A 21,801-nucleotide genomic window follows, 5' to 3' on the forward strand; every position below is an offset into this window, starting at 1 on the left:
AATTGACTAACGAATTAGCTAGCGAATTGATAAGAGAAACGTAACGAATTAGAAAGTATTCAATAGCGAATCACTAAGAAAAACTTAGCGAAATAGATAACGAACCAGCTACAGTTGATTAGCGAATCAACTATAACGAATCAGGTTGTTATAACCGTTTGTAACAAACTCTGACACCTTATGCCACGTGGCAAAGGTTGTTATGACACAAATCCCAAAGTGGACGTGTGTCACACGAATCAGTTGACCCAAATAACGAATTAGATAATACTAATCAACTATTATAGCGAATTGGCTAGCGAATCACTTGAAATGAATAACGAATTGACAAACTTAATGAACGAATCAAGGTGAACAGGATAGCGAATCAACGTAGCGAATCATGTTCATCTTTGAATCTTCAAATCTTCAACAAGAATTTCCAGAAATCTGGAAATGATGAACACCAAACCCAGAAACCCAGAAGCCTAAAATCCGTAATACAATCTCGATTCTTAACCAAAAATCACAAATTACCTACCAAAACACTCGTAATACGATCGCGAATCCAATACACTAAAACTCGTAACCGATTATCTCCGATAACTAGCTCAATTATCCCAAAACATCAACTCTGTTTCGGTCACAAACCAAACCAATACCGAATCAATCCAAAACTCAATTCCAACACACAATACCTTATCAATACTCACATCAACTCAAATCCAATCCAAATCGTTCATAATTCATTCAATTAACCTTAAATTGATCCAAATTTAACCAAAACAGAACACTAATAATAATTAAGACTAATTAACTGTCTAAACACCCAAATCAAGTGTAATTTGAGCCCCGAAAGCTCTGATACCACTTGTTGGAAACCCAGGTGTATAAATCCAATAACAATAAGAGATCTCAGATCTGTGTATAATCGATTAATACCTTAACTATAGATCTAGCTCATAATTACGTATGATTTAGTGTTATGTATGTTTATGTATTATCAATATATATGTATTAGTGATTGTATACTATTAGGATGAAGATCGAGAGAGGATTTGGACAGGGTTTCGTTAATTAACTCTCAAAGCTTAACATTAAATGTGAACAGTGTTCACTATATATAGAAGATAGGTCTGGTTCGCTAACATTCCCTAGTGAACCAGACACTACTTCGTTACATACATTAATAAACAAAATAACTTAACGAAACATTTCCTGATTCGTTAACATTCCCTAACGAATCAGGAGGGAATAAGCTTAAGTCTTAGTTCGCTAAACAACATTAGCGAACTAGACATTACATATAACGAACTAGACAATAACTTAATTAATTATTACATTAAACATAAAACAAAAACGTTAATGATAATTATAAAGACTCAAGACGCAAAACCGTGCACTAACAAAATAAATCAATTAAAAAAGATAAAAACCTTATGTTAAATGTTATAAATTATAAATAGATATTATTATAAAAAAATACCTGCAATATAGTGTAAATTTCACAAATGTTGAAAACTGATGTAGCCATCAGAAACTCTTCATCAAGAGTAGACATCAATTTTACAGGAATCGGCCTACGAAAAACACCATCAACATTGAAGTCTAAAAATTCAAACAAACTGCAAAACAAATTTATAAGGATTTAGAAATGCAAAGGAAATACTTATTGAATGAACAAATCAGGAGATATATAAATAATATTACCGTGTCTTATAATTTTCAATCTCAGAAATACTATCATTGATGAACACACGAGTAACATCAGAACCGTAGGAATTAGACACATACGGTTTCTCTAAAATTTTAAACACAAGATAGTCATTATGATATTAAAATAAGAAAGTCTTAAAAAAATTAATTACATATTAAAAATAAAAAGCAAACCTTTGTGGTATTTAACTCTACCAAATTGCATGAGAATAATCATATGTGATTCATCAAAATGGTCAACAACATACTTAGAGAACTGTGATACATAATCCCCCCAAAGAGTAACATAAACACTGTCACCGCTGTAAAAATCACAAATATTAGAACAAAAATATCATAGTGTTCCACGATTAAAAAATATTAATACAAACTGACATATAAATTAATGAAAAACATGTACCTAATATAAATTAATGAAAAACGTGTACCTAATACCAGAAACCTCCATAGTTAATCTTGCATTTCTTTTTACATCTCTCAAATTAGAATTGTTATCTTTAAAAACATGAACAACATGTCCAATTATATATGGAAGACATCAGATTAAAGAACTAGAAATACAAAAAGTTTTGATAAATAAAAAAAAATAAACTACTTAAATAATACCTATAGTAGCTTTCAACGTAATCTCTTTATCAATAACTGACTTGAATGAGTAAAACTTAAAACCGAATGTAGGACCATCAAACTGGCTACAAGGATTAACATGGGTACTGGAGTTTATAACTAACTTATTAGGGCAGTCGATAACCTTGTAATTAGACGCATTATATCCAAGGCTAGGGTTGACTATAGTTAATGTGTAACATCCCGAAATTTCCAAGAATAATATTTAAGGTATTATTCGTTAACGATGGAAAATTTTACTAAAATTGGTAGAGAAATGATAACGTAATAATAAGATGGTTCAAGTAGGCTAAGTGGATGGAATTAATTATGGACCAAAAAGGAAAGATGGGCCTTAGGCCCATGGGCGTAAGGGAGTATAAATACCCCTTAAACCCTAATCCTTTCCATTATTATCTATCACTACACCATAGCCTACACCTTGAGAAACACACACACCATCCTTTAACCCGAGCCTAGATTCAAAGTTGAAAACCCGAGCTTGTTGGTGCTAGATTATCGTGTCAAACCTAAACAACATCAAGACCAGCTTGTGTTCGTAGAATGACTCGTTTAAGGTACGTTTATATTTAGAAATCATTCATATAGGTTCGGTTTGGTTTGGGAAATCATAGATATGTGTTAGTATGGTAAAAACGAATCCAACAAAGCTAAACTTACTAAAATCGATTACAGTTTGATAGGTTAATTGTTGGAATGAAAAACCCGTAGGTATATACATAAATCGCACCATGGAAACTTAGATATTTGGATGATTGGACCCTTGGGGTTTGTAGGCGCTGCATAGACGATTCCAATGATACCAAAATCATGATATTTTGTTAAGAATTGAAGGTTTAATTGCAGATCTAAGATATGTTGACTGTTATTGTTCTTGACGATTTTGACTTTGACCCTTGAGTCAAAGTCTGGATAAGAACTAGATGATTTGTTATAATTAAGATAACGAATCAGGTAGTTCATTACTCGCCCAATCATTCTGTCAAGATAACGAATTGGCTACCCAGTTCGTTAGGATTCAAATAATGAATCAAGCGATTCGTTACTCACCATTCGTCATTATTCAGATAACGAATTAGGTTGTGTCTGGGTAACGAATCAGATGAAGATAAGGTAACGAATCAATTTGCGAATTAGACTCAATTCGTTATAATTGAGATAACGAACTAGGCCATTCGTTATAGCGAATGAAGGAGGATTTTGTAACGAATTAGACTGTAAATTGATAACGAATTAGCCAACGAATTAGGCTTAATTCGTTATAGAAAATGAGTTAAGGAGTTAGATAGTAATTAAAAATCCAAATGGAAAATGTGTTAAGACAGTTAATGTAAATAAAAATCCTAATGGAAAACGAATTAGGCTTAACTCGACCCCAGCCAGGGGCTCTGCCCCTTGGACCCTGCTAGGGGCTGCCGCCCCTAGAACCTCGCTGTCAGGGGCGCTGCCCCCGAACCCCTGTTCGTTGAGGGTAATAGTTTAACTAGAAACATGATATGAGTAATCAATACGCCTAATTGTTATACAGATAGCCATGCACAGCCAAAGAAAGGAGTAACCATTAACGAAAGAAGTAACCGAGTTCAGGTGAGTTTCTAGCCCCATTTCCTTGTTATGTTTTCGGGGCTGTGTGCATACTCGATGTGACAGTTAATACACTTAACTTAAATGGTAAGTGTATGCCATGTATGATATATGTGTTAGATACGATTGATTTCTTGTCGGTACGTGAACGATCTTCGGATATTGCATGTACCGTTAGGTTATAAATAAAGATATGGATATTGTGTGTAATGCAGGGATGATTACTTGAGTATAAGTGAACGATCTTCGGATATTGCATGTATTGCCAAGAATAGCGGTGATTGCCTCCTTATATGGATATTAAATGAAAACTTATATATAGAGTTCCTTCTATGGATAATATATAGAGTGTTCCTTAAATGGAAAGCATAGTGTTCCTTTAATGAAAAGCCCCGTGTTCCTTTAATGGAAAGCCCAGTGTTCCTTTGATGGAAAGCATAGTGTTCCTTTAATGGAAAGCATAGTGTTCCTTCTATGGAAGTATATAGGATGTTCCTTCTATGGAGAATATATATATAGAGTGTCATTCTATGGAGAATATAGATAGTAGGGTAATAGTAATAGTTCTTTTAATAGATATTATGTGACGTCCTCTTATGGATATTTATACAAGGTTAAGATATGTATGTATGTAAGATATGTGTATGTATTGTCTGTCGCCTGATTAACTAGAACTCACTCAGCGTAGCTGACTTTTAGTATGCACGCAGGTATATATGATTATCGAGAAGACATGAGGATGACACATGGCATGGATTGAACGGCTGGCATATGAAGATAGAAGAAACGATGTTTTAACTATGATGTCTTATGTTATGGTTTTAAAGAAAAGATTAAATGTTTTATAACGAATGATTAATATTTTATATTCCACGAAAGTTTTAATTAACTCTGATTTATAAGAACTGTGTTTATGAGTAAATCCGACGCTAAAGTAGGGCTACCGGGAACGGGGCCTTACATAATGTAGCATTCTCGTTTAAATAACGTTTAAAACGAAATATATCTTGTTTAAATACTGTAGACTGCATTTGGTTACCCTGGATTATTAAAAAAACAAACAACAAATTATGAACCATAACAAAAGGGACAAAAATCATAAACATAAATGGTAAAACTAAAGATTACCGATTCATCCATAAAAACCATATCAATCAAGAAATCCTCATTAGGTTTATTGTTATCCTTGACACTCCAAACCTTCAATACTTTTACCTTAATTATACATGGAGTAGATCTAAGAACATCAATCTCGTGTAACATAGTAAACTTCTGGGACTCCATTGACCTTATGAAATAAGAACAAAATTAATTTGTAACGTATAATGAATGAAAAATGTGAAAGATAAAACAAAAAATATTAAAAGAAAATTGACATTAACTTGGATGAAGAAAAACAATGGATGTTCTAATTATTCTAGGTGATGAGAAAGCTTAAGAAATGAACGAATATATAGTGTAAATTCTTGAGTTATTTATGTTAAATTGAATATAAATAGAAAGGATTTGAAATAATTGGGAAATATAATTCTTGACATGATATAATAAATTCATTATTATTTTGACTAATGTGATTTGGACTAATATAATTTTAGTGTTACAAAATAAATAAACTTGATTTCACATAGATTGTTTAAACAAAATAAAATATATGTAACACTAATTAGTTAAGGGATTGTAAAAATAATATGAAAAATTTGAATTGCATAGAATAATACAAGTTGAAACATTTAGAACCAGAATTAATGTCATTTGAATGAATATTGACTAACTTATGATGTTTCGTGGAATTGATTTAGGAATTAATGTCGTTGAATTGTTAGTTACAAACAAAAAAAGGAAACATGTTAAATAGGAAACATGAAACTTTTTGACGGTATATTAAACGTATACAAAGGAAACCAGTTAGTCAAACAATTAATATAGACATTTATTATAAATTAAAATTAGAATTAAAATCATATACCAAAAATGTATAGAGATACCATAGATACATTCTATAACCTGATTTACTTATTTATTATAATTAGTCTCATTGTTACTCCATATTATGTATTATTATTATTATGTATTATTATTTATAGATTAATAAAATTTAATTTTAGATACTAAAATCGAGAATTAATATTAGTAAAGTCAATAAAATTTTATTAGTAAAGTTGTTACTCCGTATTTCAAATTATTATTATGTGAATTATGGATAACTAATTTTAAGATAAGTTTTTATGATATCTCAAAAATATAGACAATTACGGTAAACTATTATTAACTTTGAATGAGAAAAATAATTTTAACTTAATTTTAAATTAAATTTTATTTCGTTAAGATTACAAATTAGGAAGGACTTAATTGAGGAAAGTCAATGTATAATATTATTTAATTAGGGTTTAGTTGTATAATTAGAATTTTATTATAGATGGTAGTGTCAAAAATTAGGAAATAATTATGAGGAAAGTCAATGTATAAAACAGAATTCAGTTATGTCCACAAATTAGGAAAGTCATACTAAATAATTAGAATTAATTGAATAGTTAATGGTGTAATTTATTAACAAAAAGGAAAACAAATACTATTAACTTTGAACTAAAATCTATGAAATCAAATACTGAAATACATAAATATTAAAAAAAATTAAATCTATACATGAATATATAATAAAAATACAAATACTAAAGTCTTCATCAATAGTGATATTAGTATAGATGAGTCGAACAACAACCTGAAATAATAAAATCGAGAATTAATATTGATATTACGGAATTTTAAACAATAATTAAAAGAAGAAAAATTTAAAAGGTGTTACCGGAAAAACGATATTGTCCGAATGACCATGGTATAACGGAAAAGCGAAATGAGCATCTATAAGTCTTGGCATTAACCTGAAATTATAAAGTAGAATATTAATGTTGAATGTCTTACCGGTAAACAACAAATACTGTTGTTAACCATGAAATAAGCATATTATGATTAACAATGTTATATAAAGTTTTCCAACTTATATAAACAATTCATTGTTATAAACTTGACAGGAAAAAAAAACCGGCAACCAATACAGGAAAAAGGTAAAAACGTCCAAAAATAAGTTAACAATGAAAATAAACATAAAAAGCATAGAAGAAAGAATAACCGGAAAAATAATAAGGTTGACGAAAATTAATTTATATAAGACGGGAAATTTAAAAGGTGTTACCGGAAAAACGATAATGTCCGAATGACCATGGTATACCGGAAAACCGAAAGACGCCTCTATTAATCTTGGCATTAACTTGAAATTATAAAGTAGAATATTTATGTTGAATGTCTTACTGGTAAATAACAAATATCGCTGTTAACCATCACATCTCATATTTTGATTAACAAAGTTAAATGAAGTATTACAAAAAATATAAAAAAAATCATTGTTATAAACATGAAAGGAAAAAATAACCGGCAACACTTACCGGAAAAACATAGAACGTCCACATATCACCTTCATGATCGTTTATGATTTACATCCTAAACTGGTTTTTTAAAAAATCATTTAACAATGAAAATAAACATAAAAAGATTACAAGAAATATCAACCGGAACTAAGAGGCTTAGAGCGGCAATTAGGGTTTCTGAATAGTGGAAGCAAACGAAATTAGACTAAATATAATATTTGAATTTACGGGTTAATGGGTTGATTGGATATCCAAGACCCGCGAGAACATAAGCTAAAATGGGTTAATGGGTTAAATTTTGTTTAATTGCTGACTTGGCATGGTTAAGAAACGAAATGGGTGACATGGAGTTGAGGTGGCATCCTATGTGGACACCCTAGAATGGTGCCATGTGGAAATTATGCCTTGCTTTAATAGTATGTATAGATACGAACAAAACCTAACACACCAAAGTTATATCCTCACCAACTCAAACCCCAAGCAAATCCAAGATGTACAAAACCAACCCAACAAAAACCCCTAATACCGACACTGTTACGCCATGAAAACCTATCAAACTCATTATCCTGATACTTCGAAGACACCGACAAACACATCCACAAATGCCTTGAACATATACAAACCAACGTATACCCAACTATGACTCAATCATTCGACCATGCTATGTCAAATCACCAACCATATCGCCATACCGTTTCCATCCAACCATAGGTTTTAATATCAAAATAGTAACCCAAACACTTCTTGCAAAATACATGAATAAACCAAATCTCAACCCAAACTAGTCAAGATTTCGAACCCATTAACTTGACTCGAACTCAAATAAGCAAACCTCATCCAAATAGCGCAACCACTACTCACACAAGTCATCTAAGCCTAACCCACTCAAATGACCTAAACTCAACAAACCCCATCAACCCAACTCAAGAAAACCTAATTTCTCAAGACACCCGAAACACACCCACTCTTCACCAAATTTCCAAACCATTCACCATTAGAAGCCTAAAACCTCTCCATACACACGCAAGCTTCATTTTCCCCTTAATTTTTTTATTTATTTATTATACATATACAATTAGTGTATTTATAACGACCTTATGTACCCAAATGTTCGTTTAAAAAAAATCATAAACTCTTTCAAGAATATCTATTTATGAATTACGCTCATATGTTATAAAGTATCTTTTTAGAACATAATATTGTCATGACAACAAAATTTTATTACAAGGAATTGTTTTCAAATATTATTAAACGATTATATGCGTGTTTCAAGATTATAAATGTTGCCATCTAAGGTGATAATCTCATAATAACTTTATAAATACGAGGTTTCATGCTGAATGTCGAATTCGAGATTTATTCAATAACAAGTTACAACTCTTAGTATTTTGCATAAACTCAAGGATCATGTCGTTACAAAATCTTTTTTTTGGGACACACTCATAAATGCTCCATACATTAAAAATCATAGCATAAACTTTGTTCAATAACGATTTATTCGAACCATTACTTCTTATTATCGCAAGCATTATTTCATTCATGATCTATTATAATCACAAAAGCTTTACGAATGCAAACTTTTCTTTAAGATTTCCAATCGATAATGATTTAAATATTTCTTTAGCTACGCGTTATCGCGATGCTTTGTTATTATATACATTTTCTTGGAAACGATAAAACGACTTTACTTGGGACTTCATTTTCGATGTTACTTTTATAATTTTAAAAGAGTATATGATACGCGATTTACATATTTCGTCATTAATTCGAGTCTCATTGTTATTACGAATTTCTTTCCAATTGTTGAGATGTTTCAATGGTGATTTTATGCACATGAGACTTCATTTTGTGTTTGATTATTCATGACCAAGTCTAAGTTATTCAATAACAAATTTTGTACTACTTTCAAAACCTTATTTTCGCTAAAAATCTCGTTTACATTTTAAACGATATTTTCATGACTATGTTGTTCATGTTTGAGTATTATGCTTTTCGAGCAAAATGATTCTATGAATTATTCTACATAATTTCATTTACTCAAATCAACAGCCTATGTGTGGCTGTCCACAAGTTTTGGCGCTATTGGAAACTGTTACTATAATCATGATTATGTAGATGGTTTCACAATAGAAGCCGTATTCACCTTTTATCACATTTCATCGATTGGTTTGTTAATCAAATTTATGTTCATGTTATGTTTGATACATGTATACGTCACCTCAAAGAACTCACCTCTTTCTCTTGATATTTAATCAAATTCCACGTGATCATATCCTCAAATACGTATAACCTCAAGTTTGTTCACGTGTGACACTCATCATACGATAGTATTGTTAATTGTATAGTTGTTTATCCCAACCTTATGTGTTCATTTATTGGACTTCTCATTTTTCACTTATCGTATTTTTTTTCATTTTCACTCATCGGATTCCCGTTTTCATTTATTGTGCTTTTCATTTCCATTTATCGAAGCCCTCATTATCGGGTTCATTTATGGATGTTATTTAATACCTCGATTTATAGACTTTGACAATTATCTTGATGACTTTTAACTTCAAATTTTATTTCATATTGTTTACCCTAAATTATTTATTTATTTATTTATTTGATCGTCTTTACTTATTTAAACCGAATTGTTATTTTCACCTCGGTATATATCTTAAGAATTTTAGTGGTTTCAATTATTTACCCCATTTTTCCTACTTATATAAAAGTCAATCCCAATTTTATTTTTTCAACCAATAGTATTTGTTTGCCAATATTGGTAAAATTCAACAGATTTCATTTACTTATCTAATATTTAAAGATTTCAAAATAAATATGTCCCTTAAACCACACAATGGAACGAACCACGTGGACCATACGACGATGTAAATAATTATGGGTGCACACTTAATTATTGAAATCCCCGTATAGAAACCATAGTAAGTGCGGTTGTGTGCGATAACTCAGACCCGAGGATGATAGTGGAAAAACGGTAGAAATGCGAGTCATGATAAGGGCATGGTGGATACGCCACTGGTACATCTTGTATATAAGTGCTTTTATTATGTTTCTTATTTGTGGCGTTTTTCGAGTCATGCAAGGATTTGACGTTTTTCGCTTACAAAATTTTTTTTCTTACAATTTCTTTACAAAAAAATGACATTCGATAGTAATTACCTCTTTTCCTTAAGTTTATTTTAATTTCGCGACGAAATTTCAAAAAGTTGGGGATACTGTGACATTCGCCAATTTCGGGTCCTATTTGTTTTCGTTTTTGTATTCAATTATTACGTAAACCGACCCATTTTGTACACCGAACCCTACCAGATATTCAAAATAGTGGATTATGTTACATTATTGTTTTACATTTGTTGGGTCTCAAAAACATCATTTTCGGTCCCTCAAAACGCGTTAAAAACAATTAAAGCGAACTTCCGGGGCCAAAACTGCCAGCTTTCAAAGTTGAGATCACCCAATCACCCACCCCATAGCGTGGCGCGATAGGGGAGCCTCATAACCATCGCGTGGCGCGATGAGGACACCAGACAGACCTGCATATTATGTTTTCTTGTTGGTTCCTTTATCCAAAATCCGGTTTTTACCATTTAAACCTCGTGCTTAACCCTCCAAACCTTGTCCTATAAATACAAGACCCTTTCCTACATCCATCCCTGCTCTCATTTCATTTTCTCACTCAAATTCATTGTTCTTTAAGGTTGTTTTTCATTGTTCTTGATAAGTTTGACTTTCAAAGTCAAACTGACCAAGTCTTGCATTTTAATTTGTTTATTTAGTCTTAAATAATTGTCACACCCCGACTTAGGGCCTAGGCATGAGACCAACAGTTTGTACCGGTTTTGTAAATGTATAAGAGTTCAGCGGAAGTCTTTAAAAAGTATATTTTGAAATATTAATTTATTTATAAACTTTTATTTATAAAAAAATAATATATATATATATATATATATATATATATATATATATATATTTAAACATTAGTTTATTTGTACACCCTAATGAAACATTAGAAAACTTCTTGGATAATAAATACCCAAGTGGTTGATTTATAAACCTTGTTTCGATTTTATAAAACTTGTTTAAATATTCTTTTCAATATTTTATTCATTTAAAACTATGAGCCATCTCTACCTTGCGAACATCCACTTCATGAATGGCTCCAATTCTTGATACTGTAATTTCCCTAAATGTTAGAAAATACGTCAGCGATATGCTGGTGAATACGCTGACGCGAAAATATTTTCTTTTACTTTATTACTCCTCGAGGTTTACGCAAGTCTCGGCCCATCTTGGCTTAGGAATAATAAAGTTATAATACAATTTACAAACTCAAGTATCTACCTAAGTACCCCAGCAAACACCGCAGCGTTCAACTTAGTTAAGTACCGTGCGTATACACATGGTCGTGCTTCCCGCAGGAAAGCATAGTACGACCAGGTGTGGTGCGATGCGCACACCGCGTACTACCACATATGTAAGGATACAGACAAACGTACACGACAGCCTGAGGGATAGGCTTTTACTTTTGTTTATAAATGTTTTAGAGACACGTAGTCCCATGTAAACCTTTTTCACATAACATGTTTGACTCGTTTTAAAACCAGTTGTAAAGTTTGGGGCGTATTCACCTTTTTGATTTGGATCGGATTCAATACACTGTCCAGGGGTCTTTTTCCCATTGCTACCTCGCACCTATAGTACGAGTATAGCCTTTTCTTTTAGATCAGCTTCAATACACTGTCCGAGGGTCTTTCCCTCTTCTTTGTTATCTCGCACCTATAGTACGAGTATAACTTTTTGTTAGTCGGATATACAATCCGGCTTAAGACCTATAGTCTCTTTTGTAAAATCTTTACATCGATTTAAATTTCTTTATGAACCTTTAGTTCAAAACATATTTTCTTTATTTTAAACCTTTAGTTTAGAATATTATTTCTTTCTTTTCTTTTTCTCATTAAAAACTTTCTTTTAACTTATTTATTTTTCTATTCTTTTACAAGATAAAATTCTAGTTTAACTTGTTTTCTTTTTCTTAAACTCTACATTTCTTCTTTATTAAGAAACGTATATTTTTCTTTTACTTACTGTTTAAGAATAATAACTTAAATAATATTATCAACTATAACTATATTCTACTTTATCTTTTTCTTTTCTTTTATAATATGTCTGAACCTATAGTTCAATTCATATATCTCTTATTCATTAGTTCGATATGTTTTCCTTTCTAAAATCTACGTTTCCAAAACGTATACTTATATATATATATATATATATATATATATATATATATATATATATATATATATATATCATTTAGTTTATATAAATAATATAAACAATATCTTTAAGTAATATTCTAATCTTTATTTACTAATAAAGATTATTTTATTTGTTTCTTCATTCTTTCTCTTTTTATTATTATAATAATCATATTTCTTTTATAATAAAGAATTTATACTTTATTTTTATCTTTATATTTTCTTTGTTTTGTTTTGTTTTATTTATTTTCGAGGTATTGACTTTACCCTTGACTAGGGTTTAAGCCTTTATTATTTTATTAATATTTTATTCGGCCATTATGCCTACCTTGTTTGGCTTATTATTTTCTAAACTCACGAGCAGCACTTCGACGTTGGCACGTGTATCGAGAATCTTGGTCAACACCTATTTGGCACGTAAATCGAGGCACGCCGGTCTTCAAGTCTCGTCAGCATGCACTTCTAGGCGGGTTGTCAGGTCGTCTCAGGTCGGCACGTAGTGCCTGTCTCAATCATATCTAATCGAGATTCTCGTTTCACTTCGCACTTTTGGAAGTCACTACAAAGCGCACTAGGCACCCGCCTGGATATGAGCACAACATACCATCCTCAAACGGATGGGAAAAGTGAACGCACCATTCAGACCTTGGAAGACATGTTGCGTGCATGCGTGTTGGATTTCGGAAAAAGTTGGGAACCCCACTTGCCCTTGGTAGAGTTTTCGTATAATAACAGCTACCACACAAGCATTAAAGTAGCACCGTTTGAAGCATTGTACGGAAGAAAGTGTCGATCACCTCTTTGCTAGGCAGAACTGGGTGATAGCCAAATCACAGGCCCAGAACTAGTGCTCGAAACCTCAGAAAAGATTGTCCAAATCCGAAGTCGCATGGCAGCGGCACGAGATCGTCAAATAAGTTACACCGACAAGCGCCGAAAACCTCTGGAATTCCAAATGGATGACAAGGTTTTGCTGAAAGTCTCACCTTGGAAAGGTGTAGTTCGCTTTGGAAAGTGAAACAAGCTCAACACACGATACGTTGGCCCATACCGGATAACTGAACGTATTGGTCCGGTAGCGTACCGATTGGACTTACCAACGGAACTCAGTGGCATACATAATGTTTTCCATGTATCCAACTTGAAGAAATGCCTTTCTGACAAAACACAAGCAGTTCCTTTGGGCGAGTTGCAAGTTGATGAACAGTTTCGCTTCATCGAAGAACCAGTCGATGTTTTGGATTGGGAAACCAAAACACTCAAACATAGCAAAATTCCCATAGTTAAAGTTCTTTGGAACTCGAAACGTGAACCAGAGTTCACATGGGAATGCGAGGATCCAATGATGAAAAAGTATCCTTACCATTTTGAAGGGCTAACCAAACACCGAAAACCGCGAAAGCCGACAAACCGTCAGAATAAACCAGAGGTATGAATTAAATTTCGGGACGAAATTTCTTTCTACAGGGGGATGATGTGACAAACTGAAAATTTTTGCCTTTTTCAGACACCCATCGCGACTTGACACAAATTTTCGGGACGAAAATTATTTCAACATGGGAATGATGTGACACTCGTCAATTTCAGGTTAACTCCGTTAATCCGAACTCCGTTAATTCAAACTTAAGATCACACGAACTGTAACACATATCTCAGTAAATTTAAATTAGGGTTTAAATGACGCATGACAATCACTACACAAGTAGTCTTTCGGAATTTCACCGAAACACACACGAGTCGACTCAAACCGTTGGTGAACAAACGATAAATATTATAAACATGTACTTGGTATAATTATGTGTTACGTTTATATGTGTACATTTGTGCTTGTATGTATAACATCATATTATGGATGTAATTGACTAGTTATGCTAGAATTAAACTAAACTAGAAGTTTAGGGTGCAATGTGTAACTTGTAATATATTTAACTAATTATATAAACAACTTATTATAAAACCCTAACCCTTTCTCCCTCCGACGGCTGCCCCCCTCCCCCTCTCCTCTTGTTGACCGCAAGCACACACCACACACACATACAAGTATTATTCAAGCTTGGGTTGAAGGGTTAAAGTGCTAACTAGGTAATTAAATACTTCTTTAATCAATTCTATTAACTTGGTTGCATGGTTTAACATGATAATCATAAACCCTAAGTGTATTATATATGTTGTTTGTTGATGAATTAGGGTTACATGCATGATTGTTAGTCATAGGTTAATTGTATGTTGAGTTTTGATGAAAACTGATGCTGGACAGATTCTTGAATTCGTGTTTAAACGGCTGTAACTCGATTTTAATATTGTATTTGGACGTGATTGTTGATTCTATGATGTAGTAGGTCAAGTCTAGTTTCTAAAAAGTTTGAACTTGTAATTTTTGGACGTGTAAAATTTATTTTTTATTATTTTACAAGTCTGTTGTGCAAGTCTGATTCGGGAAGCCTGCTGGTAGGCTGTTTTGCGATTAAGATATTTCATAAACGACAAGACCAATGGGGTTGATTCCAATTCTGGAAGTTAATATTTAGTTAGGAATCTAACCCAATTGGTCTTGCATTAATTGGATTTTTCATGTAACGGGAATAACAAATAACATTCTGTTGCGCATGATAATGACTGCATTGTGTTTACTGTGATGTTTTGATCATTGTGAGAAAACCGTATATTATAAAAATATAATAAAACTATTTTAGAAACCTAACTCAAGTGTTCTTCTGTGATGATTTTTGGTGATTTATTGGACGTGTATTGATTTATTAAATAGAGTAATCTTGTCGAGTGAAAATCTGCCTGGATAAAATAGCTGCTGAATTACTTAAGTTAACATGAAAATTGCATAGTTGATCGATGTTTGCTATGTGTATGACTTAATTGCCCTTGTGGGAGTTAGTTTACTAGAAATGTACAATAGTAACACTCGACGCGATATTTGTTCATGCATGTAGCTTATCACCAACGTGTTTGTTGAGTCGAACTTATTTCACAAACGAAACACGAAACGTATCTCATGCATAAGTTTTATGTGTTGAGTTTAGGGACTCACTCGTAGTATAAATACTTAGAAAATCTCATTTTTGTTTTAGAGAACTACTGAGGATTTTCTGTGACGCACACCTCTCTCGGATACTTTTTGTTATCTTCGCAAACAGTGAGTTTCACGGCCCCTTTTACTCTTTTTAAACGCTTTTATTAGGGGGAGATAGCATACTCCACGCTTTAGATTTTGTTATTCTTTATATATCACTTGTAAGGCTAAGTGGCAAACAAATCAACTAAAGTCCTTCACAACATCGAACCGGTTAATATTTGGATAATAGCGAGTCACTATTGAGTAGTACTACTGGGTTTGACAAACCCCACCCAACTCTAAACTCGACTGTAGGTCGAGTGGGTGTAATATTGGCTAACACATTACCATGGTCGTGGTTGACATGGTGGCAAGGCAATTGATAAATAGTCAGCTTCGGTGTCAAACGCTTAGTTACGCATGCTTGATAGGTTAGCTACCTATTGATATATAATTGACTAAAGACTATCTGGTAACGCAAACGAAAATGCAAACGCTTTAATTTGTTTGTATAAACTTGTGAACTCACCAACCTTTGTGTCGACATTTTTAGTATGTTATTCTCAGGTAGCCAAGGCGGGCGCGCGGTATAGGACATGCATTCGCTAACACCATTGCTTTAAAAACTTCTTTAATTTTTATCTTGATAACTTGGGGTTTTAAGTCGTCCTGTGTGGCGCAACTTTTTGATTTATAATTTAGGCTTCCGCATTTCATTTAAGACTTGATGTCTTGTTGGTTTTGAAAACTTAAAATATGGTGTTTGATTATAACTAATGATTCCGATCTTGTTAGTTCACACCCTCTGAAGGTAAAACTCCGTTAGTGGATTTTGAGGGTATGACAGTGTTGACACGTGGCAGGTTACACGTAGGGTTGTCAGATATCGCCTTCACAATACGCAATGCCGTTGTGCCCAAGGCCGTCGCGTATCGCGATCGGCCGCGAATTCAAAGTTTTTCATTTTTGGTCCCTGGACTTTTGGGACTTTGGTATTTTTGGTCCGAAATTTTTTTGTGATGTTAGATCCTCCCCACCTTGGAATGAATCTCGTCCGCGAGATTCGCTTCTAGAACAAGTAGGGTTACTTTTTCTTTATTTTGGATTCAAGTTTCTAAGTATACTCGGGGCCTTGTCATGAGTCCCCTTTGACTTTATCTTATTTCAACATTTGTCTCTTTTTCTTTATTTTTGGGATTTCGATTTGTATAGGTTGTTTTATGAACTTAAGGTATCTGTTTATTTCAATATCTTTTAAGTGCATCAATAAAGATTTATTGGCTAGATATTTACGCAGATTAGAGACGTGGAATACATCGTGTATCCCTTTCGTTTCATTGGGTAGTCGCAGACGGTATGCAACAGTCCTAATTTGCTCGAGTATTTCAAATGGTTCTATAAACGTAGACTAAGTTTTCTTTTCTTATTGAAGCAAATGACGTTTTCCTAAGGCGAAATTTTAATTAACATCTTATTGCATATATTATATTCTAATGGTTTATAATGGACGTACAATTCTTTTGGCGATCTTACGCCACCATGAGTAGTTCACAAGTTTGTAATACTTTATTCCTTGTTTCATGGATTATTTTGGGTCCAAATATTTGGTTATTCCTCTTTTTGGTGATCTCACGCCACCTTGATTCGTTCACATATTTGTAATACTTTATTCGTCGTTTATTGAATTACTTCAGGTCCAGACATCTAATTATCTATCGTTTAGACCAATACACGGGCGTTTGGCTTTTATTTTCATATAACATATCATATGGTGCGGCTTGAATTATATTATTATACGAGAATTCTATTAGGGAAGAATAATCTTTCAATTTTCCACCTAAGTCCATCATACTTGCGCGGAGCTTATCCTTGAACGCTTGGATTGTTCTTTTTTACTTTGCCCATTTATTTAGGGATAATAGGCAATGTTAAAGTTTAATCGAGTTCCTAACGTTTGTTGGAAAGTATCTCATAAATGGGATGTAATTCGACTGTCTTGATTAGTGATTTTGAATAGTGGCACACCGTGTGGGGACACGATGTTGTTCACATAATTTCATGCTAATCTATCCATCGAGTGCAAATCGTTAATTGGGAGAAATATGGGTAAACTTTGTTAGTCTATCAACAATAACCCATCTTGTATCATGTTGGCGTGTAGTCTTGGAGAGCTTTTTAATACTTTCTTGGTTATCATTACTCGTTTCTACACGGGGAGTTTTGGGTTGTTTAAAGTCATCCAGAGGTTTCTTGTGCTTGGTTTTGACTTGTAAATAAATTTGATCTTTCATTACGTATGAAGTGATATCTTGTTTATACTCTTTAATCACTAATTCGAGCTAAGGTTTGTGGTATGGTTTATCACCTTCATAGTGTATCCTATGCTCATGGGCTTTATTCATTATCATTTCAATTTCGGTTTCCGCGTCTATGGACTTCGTCATCTCTCTTGACTTTAACAAATCGATTGTACCATATCATTTCTCTACGGAGATTTGATTTTTGTTGATTACTTACTCTTGAGGTTCTATTGGTTTTGCTTTGTCTACGTCTACTTAGAGTTTAAAACTTCTAATACTCCAATATTCTAATTCTCCAGGTCTTCTCATTCTTCCGTTTTTGGGTAATAAAATCTTCAGACTTAATGGTTTTATATTTAGCATCTATTTGAATCTACTATCTTAAGTAGATGTTCTAATGCTATACCATCTTGTTTTATATTCATTCTTTTATATAATTATGCAATCTTCTTTGTAAATACATTTCCGTGAGTTGATAAGGAATAGATAGCCTCATTCTATAGTTATCTTGTTTGACTTTTTACTAATGCTTTCTAGTGTAGTATATCTCTTTTGTTCGTTCTATATCTTTGGATGATATAGTAAGTTTATATTTTAGAATGTCGTAAGTAATTGTAAATCGCTAAACACAGTGGCCAATTGTGTTTAATTATTTACCTTACCTTCAGTATTCTAAATATTAACTAGATATTTCTCGGATTCAGTCTATCGAATCTCTTTTGCAGAAATCTTCATGACATCCTATCTTGTATGATTTTGATCATTTCCTTCCATTCTTTATCCATTAGATTCTTTCTTAGTTTCTGTATTGTTATATCTAATTTAATCGATTCTTTTGTTTTTATTTATGATGGATTATTTCATTTGCAGTTCTAAAAATTTCTAAACTTGAATAATAGCATTCTTGTGTAAAGACACGATCTATATGCTAATATTTTCTTTCTTTATATATATATATTAGGGACTTAAATACCCATTCATTGTTACAAAATTTCTCGTTTATAACGAGTTTGTAAGCGGGTTACAAGAGTTTAACTAGGCTAATAGCTATTATAAGAGTTAACATTCATTTGATCTATTCTTGATTTTTTTGATTGTTTTGATATATTTTCATGCATTCGTTATGAGTGTCTTAACGTTCTTCTTTTCCTCTTTGCTCTTAATTTATTTTCCGATGTCCCTTTTTCTCCACAAGTAAAATACGTAGCCGCTTTCCTTATACAGTCATTTTCTAAATGCCATTTTCTCTTACAAAAGGTACACATGACTATGTTGATTAGCTTCTTACATTTTCCTAGATACATTTTTCCACAGTTTTCATATATGGGTCTTGTGAATTAGGCGATCCTTTTTCTTCCTTGTTTTTCTTCACTTCTTTTGTTTTATTAATCTCTTTTTTTCCTTTCGGTTTTATTACATATTTGGTTACCATCATAGCTTCGGAGGTTGTTTGTGCTACATGTAATTTTACTACCCTTCTTGTCTCTTTTGGTAGCCCAGATATGTATTTCATAATTTTGTCGTACTCCAATTTATCTAATTGCGGAGTTACTTGACAATATTCCAAGAATTTAACATTTTATTCATTGAGATTGTTATTAACGACCTTCTGGTCCCAGTCTCATGGCAGGATTTGATCTTGTTTCATTTTGTTAGTTGGACAAAATTTTTGTAGAATAAGATTTCTAAATTCTTCCCAAATTAAATCATACATTATTTCATTTCCTTTAATTTGAATTAATGCTCTCCACCACTCAAGAGCTTTATCTTTGAATATTTGCGAAGAACACCAAATGGCTTTTTCACTTGTGCAGGTAATATTGTTCAAGATTGATTCTTGCTCCTTAAGCCAATTCAAGGTGGATATGATATTTTCATTTCCATAAAATTTCTTAGGCTCATAGGCTTTGTAACTCTTAAAAACATTTTCCGATTGAAGCTTAGGTTTCTTGTTATTGTTCTTATGACTAAATTGGTTACAACTTTCTTTTGAAGAATTAGGCTCGCTTTGAGTCCTTTTTCATGACTCTAATTTTCTATGGTTATTGAGCATCTTCGTTATTGAAGCTAAAGCTTCATTAATCATCTCCTGAACCTCGTCTCTATATTGGTTATTCATTGCTTTATTTTTTTTACTTCTAACTTCTTTGAAAGAGTTTCCTTCTATATTCCCTTCTTTTGACATACTACAATAATCTATAGATAGGTTTAATACTTAAGGGAATTCAAGCCTACCTTGTATTGTGCAAGATTATCTATTACGAATTGGTCTTTAGAAAATCCTGTTGCTACCAATTGGATGAATCAATTGTTTTTATTCTTTGTGGGTCTTCATATCTTTATTAAACATTCCTCTTACTTCTTTGGGAAAGTTTCATTATATTTTTTGTAACATCCCAAATTTAAAATATAAAAAAAAAGTATTTTAGCTCATACTCAAGGATAGTTAAACAATGTGTTTGATAGGTATAACGAAGCTTTAACATATAAAATATTTAGACGGGTATCTCAAATTAATAAACGAGTAACTAATGAGTAAAATGATTGCTTTAGGTATGAAGTATGAGATTGCTAGATGAGTAATTGGTATTACGAAATACGTTAAATAATAATATACTCGTAATATTACAATAATGATCTTGATAAGTAATCATAATAAAATAAGAATTATGGAAATGAAATTTACGTGTGCATGAGAATCTTACTACACGTTTGTTATGAAATTAATAATAATAATAATAATAATAATAATAATAATAATAATAATAATAATTGTAAATATAATTATATAATATAGTAAAAAGTAATGAAAGAAGTGCATGTAAGTGAAGTCGTAAAATTGTCCACATATTATAGTAATATAATATATAAATAAGCAGGGGGAGCATGTAAAGATAAGGATGAAATTTTGTCTCACAAAAACATCAAATTGAGTAAACGAATTTAATAAGTAAAGTGACATATGTCGGTTAAAATTGTCCTATAAATTTAGATACTCCATCATTAGTAATCACACAAGTTTTATTCATTCTTATTCGCCAAAAGGTCGGAGCAATAAGGTATTTCTATTTCTTTTCATTTTTATTATATTGTAATTAATTAATTTTAATTATAAAATAGTATATGTTTATTAGTTTATTAGGAGTCTTTTAGGGACCTCAGGTGTAACAGTAACAGTAAATTATTCCTTTAATATTTTAGTAATAACTTACACGTACATTATAGTAGGACGTGTGACCTTAGCATAACCTGTCTTGTGCGTGGACAGTTTGTGGTATGGTATGACCATTTTGGTCTTATATGGTTAAGAGAACCATGAATTGTATATTAGTGGGTATGGTTGTTTAAGCCATAGCACTGTCTGGACTTGAATAGTTGTGCACAATAATGACAGTTGTTGTGTCAACGGTCTGTAAGTATTAGAATATTATTTTTGGTATGAATAAATGAACTAGTATATTAAATCTTAGATTTCAGTTGAAATGGAAAGAGTCACGCTAACCGAAGAAAGTCTTTTCAGGTGAGTTATTTAAACTATTTTCAAAACTCTTATACATGCACATAAAATAGTTTGGACTTTGATTGATCTTGTATTTGCATGGCACATATGGTGTGGCACCCAAGGTGTTATATATATTATAATGATCATTATATTTTCCCGAGGGGACATGCACTTTATACAGCAGCAGACGTGCGTAAAGTCTGTATGTGCGAATATATAATGCTGACCCGGCTTTAACGTGAAGCGGGCGAGTTATAATTATGGCATGACATGCAGTGAGCTCATACTTGATCAATAAAAAAATGTTTTAGTACCATTTTATTAAATTTATCAGTTTATGTGG

At 32.2% G+C, this 21,801-nt stretch overlaps 1 protein-coding gene across 1 annotated transcript; it reads right to left on the reverse strand.

Annotated features, from left to right (window-relative positions):
* Positions 1–729: 729 nt before the first annotated feature.
* LOC143579129 (uncharacterized) lies at positions 730–5,190 on the reverse strand. Its single transcript, XM_077062519.1, has 8 exons — positions 5,035–5,190; positions 4,868–4,946; positions 2,302–2,484; positions 2,124–2,190; positions 1,870–1,997; positions 1,690–1,780; positions 1,466–1,604; positions 730–738 (listed from the first exon to the last, which is right to left on the reverse strand). Exons 1-8 carry the CDS (start codon positions 5,188–5,190, stop codon positions 730–732), a joined length of 852 nt encoding a protein of 283 aa, XP_076918634.1.
* Positions 5,191–21,801: the final 16,611 nt, after the last annotated feature.

Source organism: Bidens hawaiensis, unplaced genomic scaffold (assembly GCF_021521415.1).
Source record: "Bidens hawaiensis isolate Kalapana, Puna unplaced genomic scaffold, B.hawaiensis_p1.1 tig00029607_1, whole genome shotgun sequence".
Lineage (NCBI taxonomy): Eukaryota > Viridiplantae > Streptophyta > Magnoliopsida > Asterales > Asteraceae > Bidens > Bidens hawaiensis.